Here is a 26,440-nt window from a genome sequence, read left to right on the forward strand (position 1 = left end):
CAGACAAAAGAACCTATGGATTTAATTGCAGGCTTGTTTTTTAAAAATAATAATAATAAAAGCAGCAGAGAGAAAGAGAGAGACAGAGAAAGCTGTGAGGTCTGATTTAGAGTTTGCAAAAAGTTGGCGACTCTCGTCTGAGAAGCAGGACTTGTGCAAAGGAGAAAGGACAGAGCCAAGGATGGAGTAGGTACCCAAGGACAGGATAGGGCCCGAGCTCAAATGCGTAGGAAAAGAATTGTGGGCAGGATCCCAAAAAGGTCTATATGGGGCTTCCCTTGCACATGATCTGAAAGCTGCAGTATGTGGGAGATGTTCAGGGTGGCAGGAGAGTATATATTGTTAATTAATATCCTTCCTAACTTGCGCTAGCAAGTTTCTTTATGGAGCAGAGTTACATTCCCCTTTTCATCGACAGCAGATAGCTGGTTGCAAGCTCGTGTGAGCCTCTCACTATTATACAATTCAGTCTGTCTCAGGGCCCTGCTCTCTTGGGGACCCCAAAAAAATTAAAGGGAAAAATTACAACTGGATGTACATTTCCAGAATATAAGATAAAAAGCAAATAAAATAAAAACGACATACAGCAACAGTGTTTTGTGTTGTGTCGACTCCCATGATGTAAGTAATGGGCCCCGTCTGCTAGCCTGCTCCCTCAAATATCACTGCTTTGCTCCTTTCTATATATAGGGTGCCTGCATTCTGAATGGACTGCTATATACTTCTTAATTGTATTTCACTATTAATATAAAGGTAAAGGGACCCCTGACCATTAGGTTCAGTCGTGGCCGAGGGAGCCGGTGTACAGCTTCCAGGTCATGTGGCCAGCAGGACTAAGCCGCTTCTGGCGAACCAGAGCAGCGCACGGAAACGCCGTTTACCTTCCCACCTGAGTGGCACCTATTTATCTACTTGCACTTTGACATGCTTTCGAACTGCTAGGTTGGCAGGAGCAGGGACCGAGCAACGGGAGCTCACCCTGTCATGGGGATTTGAACCGCCAACCTTCTGATCGGCAAGTCCCAGGCTCTGTGGTTTAACCCACAGAGCCACCCGTGTCCCATCACTATTAATATACTTCTTCTTAATTGTATTTCAGTTCAACAATTGATAAAATACATATTTTGTTATGTGAAAATGGCTTGAGATACCTATTAGGTCCATCAATGACCATATAGCATATATTCAACACAGAAGACAGCGAGAGATGATTTGTTGTTGACAAAGGACAGCTGGACATATAAAGGGCCCCATGACCTTCAGGAGCTGAGGGCCTCATCAAACCTCAATCTGGCCATGGATAGAGAGAGAGCAGGAGAAATTAAGCCCAGGTCACAAATAGCAAAAATAAAAAGCTCATCATTCAGCACAGAGGGTGGGGAATGTGGCCGAGCCTAAAGCAAATTCAGCTTTGCAGAAGTTCTGCATTGGCCGTGGTCACACTGCCTGGTAGCTTTGAGGAAGCTTCTTCTCCCTTCTTGGCTTGAGTCACCGCCACCAGCCTCCCGGGGCTCTCTTTCTCTGCAGAGCAGCGAGGGGAAAACATCCGGAAGTCTCTCTTACCGGTAGTCCTAAAAATAGCAAAAAGGAAAGTCTTCTCTTGCTGAAGACCGGGGAAGAAAACTTTTTCTTTCTTCGCTCTGCCAATGAGGCGAGAAAGGGAAGCTTTTCGGCATTGGTAGCCGAGCTACTGCTCAGTAGCCAGTGTGCTCTCCTGGCCATTATTATTATTATTATTATTATTATTATTATTATTAATTATTATTATTGTAAAGGTAAAGGGACCCCTGACCATTAGGTCCAGTCGTGGCCGACTCTGGGGTTGCCGCGCTCATCTTGCTTTATTGGCCGAGGGAGACGGCATACAGCTTCCGGGTCATGTGGCCAGCAGGACTAAGCCACTTCGGGCGAACCAGAGCAGCGCACAGAAACGCCATTTACCTTCCCGCCAGAGCGGTACCTATTTATCTACTTGCACTTTGACGTGCTTTCGAACTGCTAGGTTGGCAGGAGCAGGAAAAGAGCAACGGGAGCTCACCCCGTCATGGGGATTCGAACGGCCGACCTTCTGATCGGCAAGTCCTAGGCTCTGTGGTTTAACCCACAGCGCCACCCGTGTCCCTCTGCCCAAAATACCTCTGCCCAAACGCAAGCCCAAGGCCTGACACTACAGCTCAGAAAGGCTTTCGGCAGCAGATCGTCTGCAAGACCACTTCTGTGGGAACAAGGAAAGTCACGTCGGGCAGATCTGTTGCAATTCAGCACCACCTTCCTAGGGATTGCTCTATTCAAATGTTCCCCGCTTTACATATTAATAATTTTTAATGAAGAGTGAGAGAAGCGTATACACCCCCCCCCCTTGAGTTCCTTGGAGAAAAAAGGTGGGATATAATAAACGAGGTAAAAAACCAAATGGTGATTATCCAAACAAGAACCCCGCAGACCGCTTCCTTCAAAGTGTGGCCTCGGGCGATTCCATTATTGCACTGGGACAGTTTTGTTGGAAAGAAATGGCAGACGGGAAGATGGAGAGGGGAAGCTTTATTTGACAGACAAATGCCCCTCCTCTGTCAAGAGGAATGATTCCCCCCGCCACCTTCCCAGGAGAGCTTTAGAGAAAAGGGAGGAAAGAAAGAAATATATGTTCTATTTCCACTTCCCTGGGCCAGGTAGTCTTTCTTGTTTGCGTAGTTCTTTTTCTTCCTTTCTCCTGGGACCAGTTGCTAAGGAACGCACTAATACTTTGCGTTCTCTTTTGACCAGATTATGGCAAGCGGCAAAGGATGTCTGAGCGCAGCCTCAAACGCCGGGCATGTTGTGGGGCGGTGAGCCACATTAAACTCTCCACTACCCTGGCCGGGGTGGGGCGGGGCAGGGGGCAAGGAGTGGCCTCTGTGGAGATCTGGAAGCACCACTTGGCAGTCTTGCCATCTCATTAACAATATTTCAAAACCCACAAATGAGCCGAACCATTTCTGTATAAATCACAAGATCTAAAATAGAGACACAAAAAACCAACAGCAACAGCAGAAATAACTCCCTGCCAGAAAAAACAACAACAACCCACAACTAATCCCCCGGCCTGGTGTCTCTGAAAGATAAGGTGTGTGAGAAGTATTTGGAAGATGCAGCAAGCTTGTTTTCTCCTGCTCCGGAGGGTAGGACTCGAACCCATGGCTTCAAGTTACAAGAAAGGAGATTTGACTAAGCATCAGGAGGAACTTTCTGAGGGTAAGAGTCGTTTGACAGTGGAACAGACTTTCTTGAGAAGTTGTGGACTCTCCTTCCTTGGAGACTTTGAAGCAGAGGTTGGATGGCTACCTGTCACAAATTCTTTAGCTGTGTTTCCTCCATTGCAGGGGGTTGGACTAGATGTCCGCTGAGGTCCCTTCCCTGGGGTCACCGGATGTGTTTCTGTCAAATTGTCCGCCTTGCTTGGGGGCACCAATTATGGGATGTTCCCGTGAGATCAGGCAGGGGCATCTGAGTTCCCATAAGATCTCACACCAGGATCCCTAGTCTCCCAAAGCCCATTTGCTGAACAGTCTTTGCTCTCCACGGCGGAGACCTTAAAAACTCTTTTTGTGCTGGGTCTGCTTGCGTTACCAGGCACAAAAACAGCTTTTAAGCTCTCTGGGGCCGGCTCTAAGGTTTGAGTATATGCCTTTTTCATGGAAAACCCTGGGAGCCAAACTCCTGCAAAAGATGCAGCCGTGCTGCACCACAAATTGCAATACTCTATAGAGTGTGAATGCACCATAGAATCACAGAATGGTAGAGTTGGAAGGGACCCCAGAGGGACATCTCGTCCAACCCGCCCCCTTGCAATGCAGGAACTGCAACAGATGGTCCCCCGTCCAATGCGAAACCGTACCGGGCCCTGCTTAGCTTTTGCAAATGTTCTGGCAGTTTTATTGCTGCACCACTAGGAGGTACTTCTGACTTGCACTTAAAGCCTGCTCTTCACAATGAATAAATGAGCTCTGCCTATATTTTACTCACAACCCTTTAGAGTCAGCACAAGCTACAAATGAGAACCATTTCCCCAACAAATCATCCTTAGGGAGTGGAGCAGCTCTGATTTGCATAGTTATTTTATCCATTATCTCACACTACTGTCAAACCACTCCTTAAAAGGAGGGACTTGGGGGCATTGCCATTGTGAAATTTGCCTGTTGTTAGCAAAAGACCTATTTGTTCCTACTGCTAGTAACACTCTCTAAGAATGGCAAATGGTCTCAAGGCTACCATATACCCTGTAATGGGTATTTGTACAGCTACGCATCTATCCAAGCACTGCATTATCTTTGGGCATGACCACCAAATAGGTAGATATGTCCCTGTGTTCCCTCTTCCAAAAGTCCAAGAAACCACGGGTTAGACTCTGGAACTCTCTTCCACTAGATTTATTAGCAGCCACCAACTTGGACAGCTTGAAAAGATGAGACAGTTCCATGCAGGATGACGCTACCAAAGGCTATGAGCCACAATTTTTTCATCTCCGCCAAGCTAAGCAGTTGGCTCCTTACCTCTCTTGCCCTGACCTAGCCACTGTGATCCACACGACGGTCACCTCCAGACTGGATTATTGTAACTCGCTCTACGTGGGGCTGCCCTTGAGACTGACCCAGAAACTTCAGTGGGTGCAGAATGCCATGGCGAGACTCCTTACGGGGTCCTCGCTGCGCGAACACATTCACCCTGTGCTATACCAGCTGCACTGGCTCCCGGTGGAGTACAGGATCAGGTTCAAGGTGCTGGTTTTAACCTTTAAAGCCCTATACGCCCAGGACCCATGTACCTATGGGACCGCCTCTCCTGGTATGTCCCACGGAGGACCTTACGGTCTTCAAACAAAAACACCTTGGGGATCCCGGGCCACAGAGAGTTTAGGCTGGCCTCAACCAGAGCCAGGGCTTTTTTGGACGTGGCCCCGATCTGGTGGAAAGCTCTGTCACGAGAGACTACGGCCCTGCGGGACGTGACATCTTTCTGCAAAGCCTGCAAGACGGAGCTGTTCCACCAGGCCTCTGGCCAGGGCCCAGCCTGACCCCCTCCTTTGGTGATCCTCATAGAACTCTAGCCCAATGGTTGCCATTAATCTGATTTGAACTGATTTTATCATGAACTGATTTTGGAATGTTGTATCATTTTACTGTTGTTGGCCACTCTGAGCCTGGCTTCAGCTGGGGAGGGCGGGATATAAATAAAATTTTATTTATTTTTATTTTATAATGGCTCCTGTGGATGATTATCACAAGTGAAATGAGTTGCTCTTCTGCTTAAGTCCAGAATTTGGGGTTTCCATTGGCGCATCTGATTGGCCACTGTGAGGTCAGGATGCTGGTCTAGAAGGTCCTCTGGCCTGATCCTGCAGCAGGCTGATGTTCATTGATGGGGCAGCACGTAGGTCTAATATCTCTTTAAGAATTGGGAGATGGTGAAGGAAAAATAAAACAAAATAAAAATGACTATTTGGGGGCTCCTGAAAGGCTTAGAAGGAGCTGCTGCTTTCTGACATTAAAAGCATTTTCTCTTTGCTAGAATGTTGTACCTTCATTAAGCACAAACACCATGGGTAAATATAGACAGAGTAACCTTTATCTTTTTTCAAAACAGGTTTAATATAGCCGAGGAGAGATGTACTGGCAGTAGCTGTTCTCAAAAACACAATTTTCATGCCATCACTAAGTATGTCAGGATTTTTAATTTCGCTTCCCGCCCCCTTTCCAAGATTTCTCCCCCCAGAAAACACACACACACCCTTTTGCTCATATTAATATCCTGTGGTTCACAAACAGGACACTGTCTGGATGAATCACTAGGCAAGAGGTTGCAATGATGGCGAGGCGAAAACATTAAATATAGCATCTGATTGGGGTGCTGGCCACTAATTTGACGTGGTTTTCAAAAGAGGTGGAGCTCCTGGCTTTTAAGGGCCATGTCCCCCCAGTCCCTACTCCCCCCCAAAAGATTTTGGGGCTGCAAGAAAGCAGGGGAAGATCAAATCCCTATTTATGCAGGATTAACCATATCAAGCTGATGCAGGTGGCGCTGTGGGTTAAGCCACAGAGCCTAGGACTTGCCGATCAGAAGGTCAGCGGTTCGAATCCCCACGACGGGGTGAGCTCCCTTTGCTCAGTCCCTGCTCCTGCCAACCTAGCAGTTTGAAAGCACTTCAAAGTGCAAGTAGATAAATAGGTACCACTCTGGCGGGAAGGTAAACGGCGTTTCCGTGCGCTGCTCTGGTTCGCCAGAAGCGGCTTATTCATGCTGGCCACATGACTCGGAAGCTGTACTCCAGCTCCCTCGGCCAATAAAGCAAGATAAGCGCCACAACCCCAGAGTCGTCCACGACTAGACCTAATACCTTTAAGCATATCAAGAGCTCCTTGGGGTGCCTGTTAGAAGAATGAATGGAGCCACTGGTCCATAGAGCTTAGTACTGTCCAGGCAGCAGCCCCCCCAAAGTTTCAGGCAGGGAGTCCTTCCCAGATTTATCTGGAGATGCCCTCAGGGATTAAATCTGGGGCTTTAGGCCAGGAAAGCAGTTGCTCTGCCACTTGGCTATGGTTCCCCTCCCTCAATGAACAGAGCCAGACCTTTGTCCAATCTAGCCCAGTACAGTCGTACCTTGGTTCTCTAATGTATAATAATAATAATAATAATAATAATAATGTAATAATAATAATAATAATAATAATAATAATAATAATAATAATAATTTATTTATACCCCACCCATCTGGCTGGGTTACCCCCAGTCAATTTATTATTGATACCCTGCCCATCTGGCTGGGCTTCCCCAGCCACTCTGGGCAGCGCCCAACAGAATATTAAAATACAGTAATGCATCAAACATTAAAGCTTCCCTAAACAGGGCTGCCTTCAGATGTCTTCTAAAAGTCTGGTAGTTGTTCTTCTCTTTGACATCTGGTGGGAGGGCGTTCCACAGGGCGGGTGCCACCACCATTTAGGCCCTCTGCCTGGTTCCCTGTAACTTGGCTTCTCGCAGCGAGGAAACTGTCAGAAGGCCCTCGGATCTGGGCCTCAGTGTCCGGGCTGAACGATGGAGGTGGAGACGCTCCTTCATGTAATCCGTTCTGGAAGTCCGTTTGACTTCCAAAATGTTTGGAAACCAAAGCGTGGCTTCCGATTGGCTGCAGGAGTGTCCTACAGCCAATGGGAAGTCGCGCTGGACATTTGGCTTGTAAAAAATCGTTCAGAAACCGGAACACTCACTTCTGGGTTTGCAGTGTTCAGGAGTCAATTTGTTTGGGAGCCAAGCCATTTGGGATCCAAGGTACGACTGCATTGCTTTTTCTGGGAGCAAGTCCACATTTAAAGCTCACCCAACAAACACACATCTGAAGTGCGTACGTCCGTCCATCCCCCCCAAAAAAAGAATTCTGGAAACTGTAGTTTCCCCTTTCCAGAGACATAATTCCTACAGAGATACAATTCTAGCACCCTGAACAGACTTCACTTCCCAAGATTCTTTGGAGGAAGTCATGTGCACTGGATTCGCAGCTCCGACGGCCTTCTGGCGCTTCCCTCCCTGTGAGAAGCGAAGTTACAGGGAATGAGGCAGAGGGCCTTCTCAGTGGTGGCGCCCACCCTGTGGAACACCCTCCCACCAGATGTCAAGGAAATGAACAACTATCTGACTTAGAAGACATCTGAAGTCAACCCTCTTTAGGGAAATTTTTTAATGTTTGATGTTTTATTCTTTTTTATTATTCTGTTGGGAGCCGCCCAGAATGTCTGGGGAAACCCAGCCAGATGGGCGAGATATAAATAATAAATAATAATAACAATTATTATTATCATCATCATCATCATCATCATCATCTAGACCAGCGGTTCTCAACCTGTGGGTCCCCAGATGTTGTTGGACTAGTAAAAGGCAAAGGGATCCCTGACCATTAGGTCCAGTTGTGGCCGACTCTGGGGTTGCGGCGCTCATCTCGCTTTATTGGCCGAGGGAGCCGGCATACAGCTTCCAGGTCATGTGGCCAGCATGACTAAGTCGCTTCTGGCGAACCAGAGCAGCGCACGGAAACGCCGTTTACCTTCCCGCCGGAGCGGTACCTATTTATCTACTTGCACTTTGACATGCTTTCGAACTGCTAGGTTGGCAGGAGCAGGGACCGAGCAACGGGAGCTCACCCCATCGCAGGGATTCCAACCGCCAACCTTCTGATCGGCAAGCCCTAGGCTCTGTGGTTTAGACCACAGCGCCACTCGCGTCCCCTGTTGTTGGACTACAACTCCCATAATCCCTGAGCTCTAGCCTTGCTAGCTAGGGGTGATGGGAGTTGTAGTTCAACAACATCTGGGGACCCACAGGTGGAGAAAGGCTGATCTAGACAGACCAATTGATCTCACTCTGTATTAGGCAGCTTCCATTGTTCCTATGGTGCAGCCACACTTGAGACAGTCCCGATTGCCGCTCCTGAAAAGGGATATTGCACTTCTTCGACAACGAGGTTCCGGCATTGCAGAGGGTTGGACTAGATGACCCTTGGTGTCCCTTTCAACTCTACAATTCTATGATCCTAGGATAGTCCTAATAATAAAAATACTAATAATAATGGTAAGCAGCCCTGTGATCTTTGGATGAAGGGTGGGATAGAAAACAACAACAACAGAAACAACAACAGCCAATATTTTTCTAGATGGGGAGTTACAACCTGGCCTTGCAGGAGGGCTTGTCTTGGTTTAGTCTTCAGGCCCCCGCAAATCACCAGCCAGCTCCATTATCCATTGCGCCAGCAGGGAGCAGATGCCATTAGGCAAAAATCAATGACTTCTGGAGGGCTCTTCAGAATCAGCCTTAGCCGTTCTAAGGAGAAATCTCCTGCCCCTCCTGAAGTCTCCCCCTTCGACTTGCAGTTTATTCCATATATATCTGCGTCATTCAGCCGTGTGGGTTTTTTTGCTGCAGCAGCGGAGCACAGACCATGAGTAAGCTCCTTTCTTTCCCCCTTTTCCCTTTCCTCTCTAATGTAATTTAAACTTTTGAAATTGTACACAAAGGAAATTCAATACCGCTCTCACAAAGCCCCTCATTTTTGGTTGCAATACATCTGTGGGATATTGAACCTGGACAATATTAAACAAAACCTTCAAATAGAGGAGCAAAATAAAACAAGATTCAAAAATCATAGTTATAATTTACTTATAACTAGTTGCAGTCATAGCCAAAACCAAAGTCAGCCAGCTACAGGAGTGACGGTTGCACTTTGAGGTTGTTATTATCATTCTCTGGTTATTATAGTTTTCACAGGTCCTCCAAGACAGGTAAGTAACACAGTCAAGTTCTAGAGGTGATGGGTTAACTGGGTAATGTACTTTCTTTCTTGTGTGTTGCAGATAAGATGAGGGTTTGGCATGAAAAGGTTGCAGAGATTATTTAAACTAAACCAACCAGGTTATATGCTGGCAAAGGGGATTATTGGTGTTCCAGTGAACAAGTTCTCTTTGACTGACCCATGTCGCTCGCTTTAGGAATGCTGTAAAGCAGAGTAGAAAGGACTTTTTAAAAACCTGCGTTGATTTCCAAATGCTTGGAAACAAACCAGAGAAACCTCTTTCCCTATCTCTATATCAGAATGAGCCAGAGCAGCAGAGGATAGCTGCCATTATTATTATTAATTATTATTATTATTATTATTATTATTATTATTATTATTATTATTATTATTATAAAATATATATATTTGCCCAGATTTTCAGCAGAGTACAGCCTTGTGCAAATTAATTGAAACAAAGCATGTTTGCTATCTTACTCGTAATCCTGTACTCAAAACAAACACGAAAAGTCAGTTGATGGTGTTGGAAGCCTGCAGCTAATAGAAGGAATGATGCGCTCGCCACAATATATTGAGGTTCCATGAATGAGAGTTATTACAGAGCTGGAAAAGAGGTATCCTGACGGTACTGGGATATTGCAGCAGGACCTAGCCCATCGGAAGTGGTGAAGAAATTCAGGACAGAGCAGCAAATACAGGTACTTGATTGGCCAGGGAATTCCCTGGACGTAAATCCCATTGAGAATTTGTGAGCTATATGCAAAAGTCGCCTCCGTGCTGTAGACTGTACGACTCTGGAGAAGCTCATTCAGGCGCTGATTCAAGTGTGGTACAGGGATCCGAAAATCAACAGAGACTGTTTGGAACTAGTAGACTCCATGCCAAACCGTGTTCAAATGCTGCTTAAAAATAGCAGAGGTCATATCCGTTAATAATGTATGTACAGTGGTACCCCGCAAGACGAATGCCTCAGAAGACGAAAAACTCGCTAGACGAAAGGGTTTTTTGTTTTCTGAGGTGATTCGCAAGACGGATTTTCCAAAGGGCTTGCTTTGCTAGACGAAACAGCCCTGCCTCTCCTGTCATGGTGACGGTCGCACGCTCGCTTCCCCGCTCCTCCGGCTCCCTCCCACCTTCCGGCTGACGGCTCCTCCGGCTCCCTCCGACCTTCCGGCCGACCTTCCGGCTGCCTCGCCCCACTGCCCACCGCGCTCCTCAGAGAGCCGTTGCTGCCAGCAGCCAGCGTTGCAGCCGGAGTCTCGCTCCTGAGCCCCGCCGCCCTCCAGCAGCCGCGTCGCACGGTGGCCACAAGGCGCAGGTGAGTCCAAGGACCGGCTGCGGCAGCTGCCCTGCTTCTCCCCACCCCTCCCCGCCGTGGTGCTTCGCAAGACGAAAAAACTCGCTCTACGAAAAAACTCGCGGAATGAATTAATTTCGTCTTGCGAGGCACCACTGTATATGTGAGTTTTGTATATGTATATGTGAGTTTTGTACAATAAACAACATTGTTTGTTTCAATTAATTTGCACAAGTGTGTACAATGTCAATAAGAAACATGCCCATTTTTATGTTCCAAAAGGAAAACATGATTCTAAAATCTTGCAAGTTCATTAAAAGAAAAATAATCATCTTTGCAGCATTTCAGTTTTTTTGTCTCAGAACTACGTAGAGTCCCAGATGTAAGTTCAAGATTCACCTTGGAGTCGTGATCCGAGGAAACTTAATTCGCCCAAATTGCAGACAATATGTACAAGTGAGCGTCAACATATGAATCCCTCTCAGACACAAGAGTTTGGAAACTTTTGACTGCCAGTCCTCCATCTTTTTAAGTTTCTAGTTCTTATGCATTCACACATGCACAATTTTATTTGTGTGACGACTTCCCCCAGTTCGAGCCCTGCTCAAGGCGGCTCACAACATGAAAAATTGCATAGCTGCAATGTCACAAAAGTACTCATTAACAATATTTCAAAACCCACAAACGAACTGAACCATTTCTGCATAAATCACAAGATCTAAAACAGAGACACAAAAAAACCAACAGCAACAGCAGAAATAACTCCCTGCCAGAAAAACAACCCACAACTAATCCCCCAGCCTAAGGTGTGGGAGAAGTATTTGGTGAAATCCCATGACGCTGGACATGCACAGAGGAAGGCGACGAAGATGCCCAAGGGTCTGGAAAGCAAACCTTATGAGGAATGGTTGAAGGAGCTGGGTATGTTTAGCCTGGAGAAGAGGAGACTGAGAGGGGATAGAATAGCCGCCTTCAAATATCTGAACGGTTGTCACACGGAAGATGGAGCAAGTTTGTTTTCTCCTGCTCCGGAGGGTAGGACTCGAACCCATGGCTTCAAGTTACAAGAAAGGAGATTTGACTAAGCATCAGGAGGGACTTTCTGAGGGTAAGAGTCGTTTGACAGTGGAACAGACTTTCTTGAGAAGTTGTGGACTCTCCTTCCTTGGAGCAGAGGTTGGATGGCTACCTGTCATGAATTCTTTAGCCGGGATTCCTCCATTGCAGGGGGTTGGACTAGATGACCGCTGAGGTCCCTCCCAGCCATGCAATTCTATGACAGCAGTTTCCAAAGGGCAGCTGAAAGCCGACAGAAGCATCACAGCTGCCCAGCACAGGACAAGCAGGGTTTTACCCCGGGGGGGGGAGGGCAGGAAACCGCAAAGGAGCAAGAGGAATGAGGAATGCACGGAATTTGTGTCTGTCTACCCCCCCCCCAAAAAAAATTATTCGGGTGCAGCCGAGCACAAAAGAAAGAAAAGGCTCTAAACGCTCACAGACTGACATCGTATGCAGAGGGTTGGGGGGGGGGAGAAATCCTCCGTTTCTTTGGATACAAGTTTGTAAGAAGAAACCAGATGGCTTCTATCGGAGTAACTAACCGACAGAGTAAGAAATAGCAATTCTATTCTTGAGCTAATTATGTTTCTGGAAGGAGAAGGGAAATCCCGTCCAACATTGCAGAGATAGTGAGCGGCTTACAAGAAAGGGGGAGAATCTCAGGCCCGCAGGTGCGCCGGGGACCCCACCCCACAAGCCAAGACGCCTTCTTTCCATCTGGTCACTCTCAATTCCATCCCAGGGTGGTGGAGACCCCCTGTCCTACCAGCCGCCTCCATTTGCCCCCCAAGAGGTCGTTTCCCCACCAAACACACCCACCTGCCCCAAACTGATCTCCTACGTAGTGTCAGGTATGGGGCAGGGAGAAACGCAGAAAGCAGAGTCCCATGGACTGCAAGAAGATCCAACCGATCCATTCTGAAGGAAATCAGCCCTGAGTGCTCACTGGAAGGACAGATCCTGAAACTGAGGCTCCAATACTTTGGCCGCCTCATGAGAAGAGAAGACTCCCTGGAAAAGACCCTGATGTTGGGAAAGATGGAGGGCACAAGGAGAAGGGGACGGCAGAGGATGAGGTGGTCATAGAATCATAGAATCATAGAGTTGGAAGAGACCACAAGGGCCATCGAGTCCAACCCCCTGCCAAGCAGGAAACACCATCAGAGCACTCCTGACATATGGTTGTCAAGCCTCTGCTTAAAGACCTCCAAAGAAGGAGACTCCACCACACTCCTTGGCAGCAAATTCCACTGTCGAACAGCTCTTACTGTCAGGAAGTTCTTCCTAATGTTTAGGTGGAATCTTCTTTCTTGTAGTTTGGATCCATTGCTCCGTGTCCGCTTCTCTGGAGCAGCAGAACACAACCTTTCTCCCTCCTCTATGTGACATCCTTTTATATATTGGAACATGGCTATCATATCACCCCTTAACCTCCTCTTCTCCAGGCTAAACATGCCCAGCTCCCTTAGCCGTTCCTCATAAGCCATCGTTTCCAGGCCTTTGACCATTTGGTGGGACAGTGTTCTCGAAGCTACTGCCATGAGTTTGACCAAACTGTGGGAGGCAGTGGAAGACAGGAGTGCCTGGCATGCTCTGGTCCAGGGGGTCACAAAGAGGCGGACATGACTAAACAACAAGCACAACTCTTTGTCTCTTCCACAAGAAACAGAATAGAACATGCAAATCTGGAGTGGTCAGACCATAATTTTTAACTGGACACAAGATTTGAATCACCTTTGTGAAGAGCTGCAGTTTGTTTTATTTGTGGGTACGTTTGATTCGGTTTTTACCTCCCCATCAACAGGTTCTTAAAGCGCCTTGCAGGGAAGTTTTAAAAAACGAAATAGCGAAAGGATAAAAATGCCACAATTAAAAAGGAACCATATACCGCAATGGCCACTTTCCTTCCTTCCTTCTATCGACATTGACTCCCCTTCTGTCTCCATTACAGTGGTATACCTTGGTTCCCGAACAGCTTGCCTCCTGAACAAATCGGCTTCTGAATGTTGCAAATCCAGAAGTAAGTGTTCCGGTTTGCGAACTTTTTTTAGAAGCCAAATGTCTGTTTCGGCTGTCGCCATTGTTTCCAGGGCCAATCAGCCAATCAGAAGCCGTGCCTTGGTTTGCAAACATTTTGGAAGTCAAATGGACTTGCAAAACGGATTGTGCTCGGGAACCAAACCACTGTATTTATTACTGTTTCACAGACGTATCGTTTGTTATTGCTGTTTGATACATGGAAGCATCCTTCGAACTACAGCAACCAACAATTCTTACCTTCCCCTTCAGCCGCTCGGTAGGGATTGTACTTCGGTTTGGGGGCCACGACTGGAGCAAACTTCTTTGGGGTCTGCTGAGTGGATATGGAGATGCTGGGAGTCCCGAAAGAATGGGTGGTCTCCATCCTCGCGGTCACATGGCCCACGGGCTCGCTGGGGTTCTTGGGGGGCAGCCATGACGGGTGAGACATCACTCAGCACTGGGGAAAGAGAAACACAAGAAGACCATTGGCTTGTGGATTCCATGTGACGTAAGAATTTGAGACCCGGGGTATGAATTCCGTTGAGTTAAAAAATGTCCCAATATTAAGTGTATTGAACCTCTGGCTAGAAGGTCATAGGCTTGTTTTTGTGTGCCTGCATTTTAGGACTCCTATGCTGCATTCTGACCCTGAAAGCGGCAGAAATAGTCACTCGGGATGTTTTGCTAGGTCTGTTTTGAGTGAAATCTGGCATCTCCTTGAGAGGTTCCAAGGAAAAGATAGGGACTGGAATGACACCAACCCTGTTGATGGCCTGGTAGCTAAGGAAACAGTGATAATGCAGCACATTTGAGACCCAAATGGTCTGGCACCCCAAGGTAATTATGGGGGTGAAGTTATCAGTATGCTACTTGTTTTGCTGCTCACGACCTGTAACCTTTCTTGGTGCATGTAGAAGGATGCTTGGAGATGTTTCGATGTCTTATGACTCTCTGTGTGCTGCATCTGAGCTCCTCTCTAAGCTTTGTTCTGATTTTCCTCTGAGTAGGCCTTCTTCTTAAGCAGCAGTTAGACTCAAAACAACCACGTTACGTTGAGCTCTGTTCTATTGCAGTAAAAAGGTAAAGGCAAAGGACCCCTGACAGTTAAGTCCAGTCGCGAACAACTCTGGGGTTGCAGCGCTCATCTCGCTTTACAGGCCAAGGGAGCTGGCATTTGACCGCAGACGGTTTTTCCAGGTCATGTGGCCAGCATGACTAAGCCACTTCTGATGCAAGGGAACACCGAAACCAGGGCAGCGAACAGAAACGCCGTTTACCTTCCCGCCAGAGTGGTACCTATTTATCTACTGGCACTTTTTGGCATGCTTTCAAACTGCTAGGTTGGCAGGAGCTGGGACAGAGCAACGGGAGCTCATCCCATCACGGGGATTCAAACTGCCGACCTTCTGATCGGCAAGCCCAAGAGGCTCAGTGGTTTAGACCACAGCGCCACCAGCGTCCCATTCTGCAGTCCCAAACTGCAGTAGTATCTGATAAACTCCAGGTTCCTAACTGGGTCTGCTGAATCACAGAGTTCAAGTCCATGCAATGCAGGAATATTTAGCTGTCTAACATGCAACCTTGCCATCATCAGCACCACGCTCCAACCAATTGAGCTATCCATGTTTGTTTTAATTCTCTTCCGTGTCAACTGTTCCCCCTTTTTAAGGGAAATTCCCTTATTCCGAATAGGATTCCTCACAAGAAAAGGGAAAAGTTGACAGCTATGATCCTGTTCTCACCGTGTCCAGCTTCATGTTAGGTTCTTTCAGGTTACGTCCCGCAATGACCGGAAGTTCTGGAAAGGGTTACTTCTGGGTTTCGCCGCTCGCACATGCGCAGAATGTTGTCACACACATGCGCGGAAGCAGCGAATCGCAACCTGCGCATGCGCAGACGCGCCACTGCGGGTTGCGCTCTTTTCATGTTGGATCGGATCCCGTTCGCAACCAGAGGTACCCCTGTACCACCCTTTATCAAAAGATCTCAGGGTGGTGTACAACATTAGAAAGCGAATGTTCCAACATTTAGCTACTTTGGATGCCCATGAGTTTTAGTGCAATGAGGGAGGAAAAAGTTTCCCCTCTCCACTTTTTAAAAAAATTGTGAATATATACATTTTTGGAACTGAAATTTCAAGTTCTGTGCTCCCAAGGAAGGAGCAATGTTGCAAAATAACAGCAGAACATTTTCGGTCGTGACGGGGGATAATTTTGCTCTTTGGGGCATCTGGTTGGCCCTTATGAGAACAGAATGCTGGACTAGATGGGCCAATGGCCTGATCCAGCAACCTCTTCTTACAGTCTTGTGGGTAAGGGCTCCCTATTTGCTTTTGTCTGCTGCCCCACATCAGCAAACCTCTCTGCTACGACCCCAAACTGCTGATATAAGGCTGAGATTTGAGAGCAGCGATGGCGTCTTGTCACCTAGATCTTGCCCTCTCTCTGCTTCTGCGTGACTTGAAAAGGAAAAGCTGAAGAAGAAGAAGAAGAAGAGGAGGAGGAGGAGGAGGAGGAGGAGGAGGAGGAACGAAAGCAAGCTGGCCCAGATCACACACAGAGGCACACAAACACGCACACACACAATTCTTGGCAGCCGATCTCCCTCAATATTTCTCGGGTTTCATCCGCATGTGGCACTCATTAGAACCTTCAGTTGTCTTTTGATGGTTCCTCCCAGCAGATGTGAACTTATTTAGCTACAGATCTGTCTCGTTATTCCATCTCCTGCTCAAACAGATGGCTTGCTCTTTTCTTCTGCGAGCGAGCAAATCTTCGAGTAACGGCAAAAAAAAAAAAAAACCCTTCAGGAAGCCTCCCTTAAAAGGCGCCACATGAAAAAGAGAAGCATTTGCCAGCAACGGCCAGGCCGCCTCCCCAACAAGAGAGTCTCAAGAGGGACCCTTTGTTCCCGGTGGTTTCACTCTAAATACAACCGCTTCTGCTTATTCAACAATTACAGTCTCGTAAGTGGACACATGTTTGTTCCTCAACGGCGAACGCAGCCAAGATTCGCTTTGCAAGGAATGAGACGTAAACTTTGCAAGGAATGAGGTGCCTTGTGGCTCCTTGGGGATGGATATAGGCAAGACAAGCTTTTCAAGAGATGCCCCCTTAGTTCCCCATGCTATTTAGGGTCAGCAAACATAATGACTTTACAACTAAGCCATCACCCAATTACTCCTCAGCATCACACTGTTGTAGCTCACTCAACAATCTGGGCCTTCTGTGAATGGCTCTTTGTTTTTCTATTTCAGGTATTCCTATCCTTCCTTTCCTCCAAGTTGTGATTCAAGGTGACACACCCTAAAAGGCCTTGGCCCAGTAGACCTGAAGGAGCATCTCCACCCCCATCATTCTGCCCAGACACTGAGGTCCAACTCCGAGGGCCTTCTGGCGGTTCCCTCACTGTGAGAAGCCAAGTTACAGGAAACCAGGCAGAGGGCCTTCTCGGTGGTGGTGCCCGCCCTGTGAAACTCCCTCCCACCAGATGTCAAAGAGAACAACAACTAGCAGACTTTTAGAAGACACCTGAAGGCAGCCCTGTTTAGGGAAGCTTTTAATGTTTGATGCATTAGTGTATTTTAATATTTTGTTGGAAGCTGCCCAGAGTGGCTGGGGAAGCCCAGCCAGATGGGCGGGGTATCAATAATAAATTATTATTATTATTATTATTATTATTATTATTATTATTATTATTATTATTATTATTATTATTTTATACGTACAGTCATACCTTGGTTGTCAAATGCCTTGGTACTCGGATGTTTTGGCTCCCAAATGCCGCAAACTCGGAAGTGAGTGTTCTGGTTCGCGAACATTTTTTGGAAGCCAAACATCCAACACAGCTTCCACAGCTTCCGTTTGAGTGCAGGAAGTTCCTGTAGCCAATTGGAAGCCATGCCTTGGTTTTTGAACCGTTCTGGGAGTCGAACCCACATCCAGAATGGATTAAGTTTGACAACTAAGGTACCACTGTATTTGTTTTCATGTTGTAAGCCACCTTGAACACAGTTTTAACTATGCAAAGGTGGCATAACATCTCGGTTGGGAGTCCTGGAAGACCTTCTCCACTATTTTCCATCTTCATTTTAGATACTGTGATAAATGTAAAAACTGTTTCAGTTCTGCATTTTTTAAATGTTTCATTTATTGTGTTTGGCTACTTTTGTTACGTTGCACTTAGGGATTTTCCCCAGGTCGTAAGCAGCCTTGAGCATGGCTTGAATTGCTGCATGGTAGCGTACATATAAAACGATGCCTGCGTGTAAAAACATCAATGCAAAATATAGAATGATGAAAGCAACAAGTGAAAATGCCTTGCAAGGTTTTTAGAACCAGCAAGTAAAATATAATGTGCTTTGGCGGCAGCCCGGCGGGCAGCACTGTCAGCGCCTTAGTTTCCAGAGGAAGATCTCAGCCTGTCGGCAGAAGGATAACAAGGAGGGAGCCAATCTAACCTCTCTTGGAAGGGAATCCCACAACCTGGGAGCCACCAAAGAAAAGGCCCTGTCTCTCACATTGCCACCATCCGTGCCTCCGATGTTGGAGAGACTGTGAGAAGCTGCTCACTCATAGAACCATAGAATCATAGAGTTGGAAGAGACCACAAGGGCCATCGAGTCCAACCCCCTGCCAGGCAGGAAACACCATCAGAGCACTCCTGACATATGGTTGTCAAGCCTCTGCTTAAAGACCTCCAAAGAAGGAGACTCCACCACACTCCCTGGCAGCAAATTCCACTGTCAAACAGCTCTTACTGTCAGGAAGTTCTTCCTAATGTTTAGGTGGAATCTTCTTTCTTGTAGTTTGGATCCATTGCTCCGTGTCCGCTTCTCTGGAGCAGCAGAAAACAACCTTTCTCCCTCCTCTATGTGACATCCTTTTATATATTTGAACATGGCTATCATATCACCCCTTAACCTCCTCTTCTCCAGGCTAAACATGCCCAGCTCCCTTAGCCGATCCTCATAAGGCATTGTTTCCAGGCCTTTGACCATTTTGGTTGCCCTCCTCTGGACACATTCCAGTTTGTCAGTGTCCTTCTTGAACTGTGGTGCCCAGAACTGGACACAGTACTCCAGGTGAGGTCTGACCAGAGCAGAATACAGTGGCACTATTACTTCCCTTGATCTAGATGCTATACTCAATGATCTTAGCACCCAGGCAGGTTCATAGAGGGAGATGTACACATGCACATCCCTTTAAAAAATTATGGGTTGCCAAAGCACTGTTCAGAGCGTAGGCAACTTTCAGATAGATGCCAAACAGCTGGAGGACGGGTGACCCTGCTCTAGGGTTGAGGCTACCGGGTGCATTTTGAGCAGTCCTTCCTCGTGGCTGGCACTACTCATGCCCAGCATGTGACTGAGCAAGGCTCCGGGGATCAGATGCATGTGAAGATGAGTTGTCTCAGACCACGCGCCACATATAGAAACCTTTCGCCCCGCTCAGCGTCAGCTCAAGTGCAATACTGATAACGCAGCACAGTCAGCTCACACTTCCAGCCCGCCAGCCGTCAAAGGTTGAGTAATCGCTGGAGGAGAGATGGCTCGTTAAAATGGGCACATGAGAAACAGCTGGAGGCAAAAGCTGGTCTGCATCCAGCAAGGAGGACATCTCTCTTAGGCTGTATACAGTGGTACCTTAGTTCTCAGACTTAATCCCTTCCGCAAGTCCGTTCCAAAACCAAAGCGTTCCAAAACCAAGGCACGCTTTCTCATAGGATGTAATGCAAAATGAATTAATCCGTTCCAGACTTCTAAAAACAACCCCTAAAACAGCAATTTAACATGAATTTTACTAGCAGGACCATTGATCCATAAAATGAAAGCAATAATCAATGTACAGCACTATAAAATAAATAAGACTGTATTGGAGATGATAAAAATGAAAATTTGATCCCCCCCCCCTTCCCTGCACTGATGATAGTCATTGTTTGGATGGGGGTCTTTTATCCATTTCCGCAGTCACAAATCAATCAATCAGTAGCTGAACTGGGTTTCGCACAGTCACAAAAACAAATTAACTGAAAAAAACCTCAAAAAGAAAAACGCAAAATAAATAGCAAAAACAAAAGCACCAAACTTAATGCATTCCAGAAGTCCATTCGTAATGTTCAAAAACCAAGGCACAGCTTCTGATTGGTGCAGGCGCCCCGGAAACAATAGCCGACGTTCGGCTTCTGGAAAACGTTCAAAAACCGGAATACTCATTTCTGGGTTTTCGGCGTTTGGGAACCAAAGTGTTTGAGAAACAAGGTACCACACAGACCCAAAGACTCCTGGGAAGTGTAGTTTGCTAAGGGTGCTGGGAATTGTACCTGTGTGGGAAGTAAGTTACACTTCTCATGATTCTTTTTTCCCCGGGGTAGGTGGGATTTTCTCACTTATTTATTGCATTCATATATCCCACCTTTGATCCGGAGAGTTCAAGATGGCATACATGGTATTCCTGCTTGTCATTTAATCCCCACAAAACCCCCGTATGGTAGGAGAGGCAGAGAGGCAGGGACTAGCCCAAGGTCACCCACCTTTCAAGTTTGATGTTTTATTATGTTTCAATATATGCTGTAAGCTGCCCAGAGTGGCAAGGGAAACCCAGCCAGATGGGCTGGGTAATAATCATCATCATCATCATCATCATCATCATCAAGTAGGAGTTTGAATCCTGTCATAGTACTATTCTGCCTTGGTCAGACCACACTTGGAATATTGTGTCCAGTTCTGGGCACCACAATTTAAGAAGGATGTTGACAAGCTGGAAAGTGGGCAGAGGAGGGGGACCAAGATGATCAAGGGCCTGGAAACCAAGCCTGATGAGGAATGGTTGAAGGAGCTGGGAAAGAGGAGACTGAGAGGAGATATGTTATGTACTGAGTTGAATAGGATCCAAAAGGCAGCAGTCTGATTGGTCCTAGAACAATAGGATTCAGAATGCAGCAGTCTGATTGGTCCTAGAACAATAGGGTCCAGAATGCAGCAGTCTGATTGGCCCTAGAACAGTAGGATTCAGAATGCAGCAGTCTGATTGGCCCTAGAACAATAGGGTCCAGAATGCAGCAGTCTGATTGGTCCTAGGACAATAGGATTCAGAATGCAGCAGTCTGATTGGCCCTAGAACAGTAGGATTCAGAATGCAGCAGTCTGATGGTCCTAGAACAACAGGGTCCAGAATGCAGCAGTCTGATTGGTCCATAGGAGCCACCCAATCCAGCTCTAGGTGGAAGTGAATCGGCAACCTGATTGGCCTACAGGAGAATCCCGGAATTAGCCAATCATGTGGGGCCCATTGTGTAAATAATGTATATAAAGCAGACGTTTCAGGGGAACTTTCATTCCTCCTCACCACTATGAGCTGAACAAGGAGCATGAAATCCACTCTCGACTCCAAGTATATTTCAAGATATGAGAGCCATCTTTAAACATCTTAAGGGCTGCCCCATGGAAGATGGAGCATGCTTGTTTTCTCCTGCTCTGGAAGGTAGGACTCGAGGCAATGGCTTCAGGTTACAAGAAAGGAGATTACGACTAAACATCAGGAATAACTTTCTGATAGTAAGAGCTGTTCAACAGAGGGACGGACTCCCTCAGAAGATGGTAGACTCTCCTTCCTTGGAGCTTTTTAAGCAGAGGTTGGACGGCCATCTGTCATGGATGCTTCAGTTGTGATTTCTGCATTGCAGGGGGTGGACTAGATCAGGCACCCCCAACCTTTGGCCCTCCAGATGTTTTGGCCTACAACTCCCATGATCCCTAGCTAGCAGGACCGGTGGTCAGGGATGATGGGAATTGTAGTCCAAAACATCTGGAGGGCCAAAGGTTGGGGATGCCTGGACTACATGATGCTTGGGATACCTTCCAACTTACACCACAGTGTATGAGGTGCATCCAGCCCTATTTGTTCCAATGAGCGACCATGTTCAGACACAGGAACCTTGAGAGGGGCCAAGAAGCATCACCTGACCAACTCCAGCCTATCAGCATTAGAAGCCTTATTTGGCTGGAGTGGCTGGTTCCCCCTGAACTTCCCCCCTTTGGCCAGAAGGGGGACATACCAGCCATGTGTCACAAATGCTTTAGTTGTGATTCCTGCAGGGCTGGGGGTTGGACTAGATGACCCCGGGGTCCCTTCCAACTCTAGGATTCCATGAAATGCCCCTATTCCACAAAGACCCACCGCAGACTTAAATTTTGAGCAAGTCTCTGCTTCTGTCTGGATTTGGCACTCAGAAAAACACAAAAACCCACACACACAGGCCTGCTGAAGCTCAGCTGCTGGAAGGGGTTTGAGTCTCCTCACTGCCCACAAGCAATGGCAGCCAGTTTGGTGGGGTCATAGATTCCTGGGCTGGTTCCTCCCCTCCACACCCCTCTCTCTTTACCGTATTTTTCGCTCTATAAGATGCACCAGACCACAAGACGCATCTAGTTTTTGGAGGAGGAAAACAAGAAAAAAAATATTCTGAATCTCAGAAGCCAGAACAGCAAGAGGGATCGCTGCACAGTGAAAGCAGCGATCCCTCTTGCTGTTCTGGCTTCTGGGATAGCTGCGCAGCCTGCATTCGCTCCATAAGACACACACACATTTCCCCTTACTTTTTAGGAGGGAAAAAAGTGAGTCTTATAGAGCAAAAAATACGGTACTTTCTAGAAGTGCCGAAGGACACAGAAATGAAACTTGCGTTTTAGGAAGCAGAGAGAATGGACTGGAAAGCAAAACCCCCTCTGGGGAGGAGGGAAAATCTCGCTGCGGTTTGGAGGGGCTCCCAACTGGGGGAAGTGGCCCGTTGCAGCAAGGCTGAACTCTGGCTTAATATGGAAATGCAAGCAATCGAGACTTGGATCTGAAACCCAGTTTGGGGAAGAAGGCGGGCGGGAACAGTTTCATCTGACAAAATCTGTACTGGAAGCCTCGAAGCATCTCGGAGGTGGGGTGGAAAGGAATTGGGTGGAAGGGAATACACGCCGCCCCCCAACTCAGAATGTCAATCTGCTGACCTGCAACCTTTAGCACCGAGAGTCAAGGATTAAAAATGCAAGAAGAGCCTTGCAGGATCAGGCCCCCTGGTCCAATCGAGTCCAGCATCCATATCTCACAACGACCAACCAGATGAAAACCTGCAAGCAGGGACCTGAGCTAGAAGCACTGCATTTATCTGCCTTATGAGTTTTCAAACAAAACACCCTTTAATAGAAATGCAAAACAGTGATAGGGATCAGGGGCAGCTGGTCTGCACTGTTGCAGCTAACGCATTCTGCTTGGATCCTGACCCCCTGATCTATGTACCCACCCACCCTGAATTGACTCAAACCTGGCCTTACTGCTTTAAAAAGTTATATCTGCTTTGGCCCTGGCATAGCCTTTTATCACCTCGGCAGTTCTGCAGCTACCGTATTTTTCGCCCCATAGGACGCACCGGCCCATAGGATGCACCAAGTTTTTTTGGGGGGAAATAAAAAAAAAAAAATCCCCCCCAGGCACTTGTGGGGCCGGCAGCGGGGAGAAGCGCTCTTCTCCCCACCGCCCACCTGCAGACCAGGTCCGGGGACAACGGGAAGACGTGTTGCGCCTCCCAGCTGTCCCCGGAGCTTGCGGGGCAGGCAGTGGGGAGAAGCGCTCTTCTCCCCGCCGCCCGCCTGCAGACCAGGTCCGGGGACAGCGGGAAGACGCGCTGCACCTCCCAGCTGTCCCCAGAGCTTGCGGGGCTGGCGGCGGGGAGAAGCACATGTCTCCCCGCCGTCAGCCTCCAAACCACATCGGGAGACAGTGGGATGGCAGCGTTCCGCCTCCCCGCTGTTCCCCAATCTTGTGGGGCTGGCGCTGCAGCTCTCCTGAAGCCTGGAGAGCGAGAGGGGTCGGTGCGCACCGACCCCTCTCGCTCTCCAGGCTTCAGCGAAAGCCTGCATTCGCCCCATAGGACGCATACACATTTCCCCTTCATTTTTGGAGGGGAAAAAGTGCGTCCTATAGGGCGAAAAATACGGTAGTTAACGTTCTTCCCAAACTCTCCATGCTGCAAGCTGGTTGCAGCACCCCAGGGAAGGCGCAGACCCAATTTTTCCCATATCTCCATCGCATGCCTCTGTTGCAACAACATTGTCCTGCGGCCCCTCTGCACTGCAATGAGAAAAGGTATGGATACAGGGTGAGTGGGGTTTTGGGGGCGCAGTGGGGGCCAGGGAGAGAAGCCATTTCTCTTCATTGCTTGCAGCCTTTGCCAGCTCAAAGGAACACAAAAGGGTTGCAAAAGATGTTGAAACAGAGATTGAAAACCGGAGGAAGGAGGACGCTGGCAGTCTTGCCAAGCTCAGAGCTCAAATTGTCCCAGTTTAGGGAAGCAAAACAAGCCCTCACAGCGGGGAGCCTCGATTGCTACTAAACCGCCGTAAATTGTTTGGGAAGAAAATGAACCAGAGCAGCAAAATCGCCTCTCCTAATATGGGTAAAATAGAAGAGAAAGCAGCCACTCTCCGCCAGAGCTGCCTTCGCATCTGCAAATGGCAACACAGGGCAATGTGGTTCTGCATCTCCCTTCTGCCATCTGCCTTTAGCAGCGGCAAAATGAATTTGAAAATAGTTTCCCTCCCTATGGTTCTGGAGGTTTTGGCACGGCTGGGCAAAACTCGTGGCACGCTAAGGCGCAAGTGGGGACAAGAGGGGCTTGGAGCTTTGGGACGGCCGATCTGGAGACAGGATCAGTTGAAGAGCTGTCAACTTTCCCCTTTTCTGGCGAGGAATCCTATTTGGAATTTCCCTTAAAAAAGGGAAAATGTTGACAGCTATGATCAGTTGTGAGCTGGGCTGTCCCTCTGCAACAGAGGAGGGTGTGTGTGCTAAGACTGGAATAGAATGGAGAGTCGCCATGGTTAGAGTGTTTGACTAGGACCTGGGAGACCTGGGTTCAAATTCCCCCATTGGGACCTGGGAGACCTGGGTTGAAATCCCCCCACTAAGCCATGAAGCTCTCTCCCTGGGTGTGAGCTTGGGGGCCGGTCACTGCCACTCAGCCTAACCTACCTCACAGGGTTGCTGCTAAGATTGAATGAGGAAGTGGTGGAGAACCATTTATGACAATTTGAGCTTCTGGGAGGAAAAGGGGGGGAAAGCAATGCAATAAATAAATATTAGTGGCCCTCTGGTCTACGTCCACAGCCTTGCCTCAAAAAGAGCATTGCAAAGGATTTGAAAAGGCAGCCCAAGCCATCAAGGGATGGAGCAGCTTTCCTAGGAGGAAAAGTTACAACATCTGGGGCTTTTTAGAAAACACAAATAGGAGACTATCTTGGGCTCCATGATCACTGCAGATGGTGACAGCAGCCACGAAATTAAAAGACGCCTGCTTCTTGGGAGAAAGGCGATGGCAAACCTAGACAGCATCTTAAAAAGCAGAGACATCACCTTGCCAACAAAGGTCCGTATAGTAAAAGCTATGGTTTTCCCAGTAGTGATGTATGGAAGTGAGAGTTGGACCATAAAGAAGGCTGATCACCGAAGAATTGATGCTTTTGAATTCTGGTGCTGGAGGAGACTCTTGAGAGTCCCATGGACTGCAAGAAGATCAAACCTCTCCATTCTTAAGGAAATCAGCCCTGAGTGCTCACTGGAAGGACAGATTGTGAAGTTGAGGCTCCAATACTTTGGCCACCTCATGAGAAGAGAAGACTCCCTGGAAAAGACCCGATGTTGGGAAAGATGGAGGGTACAAGGAGAAGGGGATGACAGAGGACGAGATGGTTGGACAGTGTTCTCAAAGCTACAAACATGAGTCTGACCAAACTGTGGGAGGCAGTGGAAGACAGGAGTGCCTGGAGTGCTCTGGTCCAGGGGGTCACACAGCACATAGTTAAACTGTGGAACTCCCTGCCACAAGAGGTAGCAGCGGCCAGCAACTTGGAAGCCTTGAAAAGACAAAATTCATGGGGGGATGAGGCTTTCGACAGCCACTAGACATGAAGGCTATGTTATCTTTCCACTATCAGAGGCAGCACACCTCTGTATACCAGTTGCACATGGGTCATGCTTGTGGGTTTTACCAGAGGCATTTGGTTTGGCCACTGGGAGGATGCTAGATCCAGCAGGGCTATTCTGGTGTTCATCACAAACGCACAAATTAAGTAGCCGTAGAGCAACAAGTCCTGGGTTGAATTTCTGGCATTTCCAGGTAGGTCAGGGAAAATCCCTTGTCTGAACTCTTGCAGCTGCCAGTCAGTGTAGACAACATTAGGCAAGACAGACCAATGGTCTGACTCAGTGCAAGGGAGCCTCCTGAGATCCTGCATCCTAGAAACTGCTTTCCCCAGCCAGAAATCTCTTAGCAAACTCCGGTCTCAGAGGCTGCAACCTCAACAAAGAAAATTAACTTTAAACTCCTTGAATCTGAAATTGATTGTGGTCAAGTTTGGGGTTTTTTATTTTCCTTCTGCCTCACATGCAAACTGCAAAAAAAGAGAGTTGTTTTGTTGTTTTGCAGCTTCCAAGAAAGGAGAGTGGCTCTGATGACAGAAGTCCACCCCGGTGGCCTGGTGTATAACCACTGGCCACCCACGGCCGTTCATCATGATGTGAAACTGCTTTGCAAAAATAAAAAAAATTGAAAGGGGAGAAAATGCTCCATGATGAAGGAGCCTGTTAACAAAAATATGCTCTGGGGATCCATGTTACTAGCCCCTGGGTGTCATCCAGAAGAGAGCAAGACACACTCCAGCCTGCCAGAATCAAACGGCTTGAGCACGCCTGGTTCTGCATTGG

At 47.7% G+C, this 26,440-nt stretch overlaps 1 protein-coding gene across 5 annotated transcripts in view; it reads right to left on the reverse strand.

The window, feature by feature from the left end:
* LPP (LIM domain containing preferred translocation partner in lipoma) overlaps nucleotides 1–26,440 on the reverse strand; it is a 283,835-nt gene that overhangs the window by 141,265 nt on the left and 116,130 nt on the right. For all 5 annotated transcript variants that reach the window (XM_083442228.1, XM_083442226.1, XM_083442227.1 and 2 more), the window contains one exon: nucleotides 13,947–14,148. In XM_083442228.1, coding sequence (XP_083298354.1) covers nucleotides 13,947–14,139 — 193 coding nt within the window. In that variant the 5' untranslated portion in view covers nucleotides 14,140–14,148. The remainder of the gene's footprint in view (nucleotides 1–13,946; nucleotides 14,149–26,440) is intronic.

This window comes from Podarcis tiliguerta (genome assembly GCF_965153285.1).
Source record: "Podarcis tiliguerta genome assembly, chromosome: 5".
Lineage (NCBI taxonomy): Eukaryota > Metazoa > Chordata > Lepidosauria > Squamata > Lacertidae > Podarcis > Podarcis tiliguerta.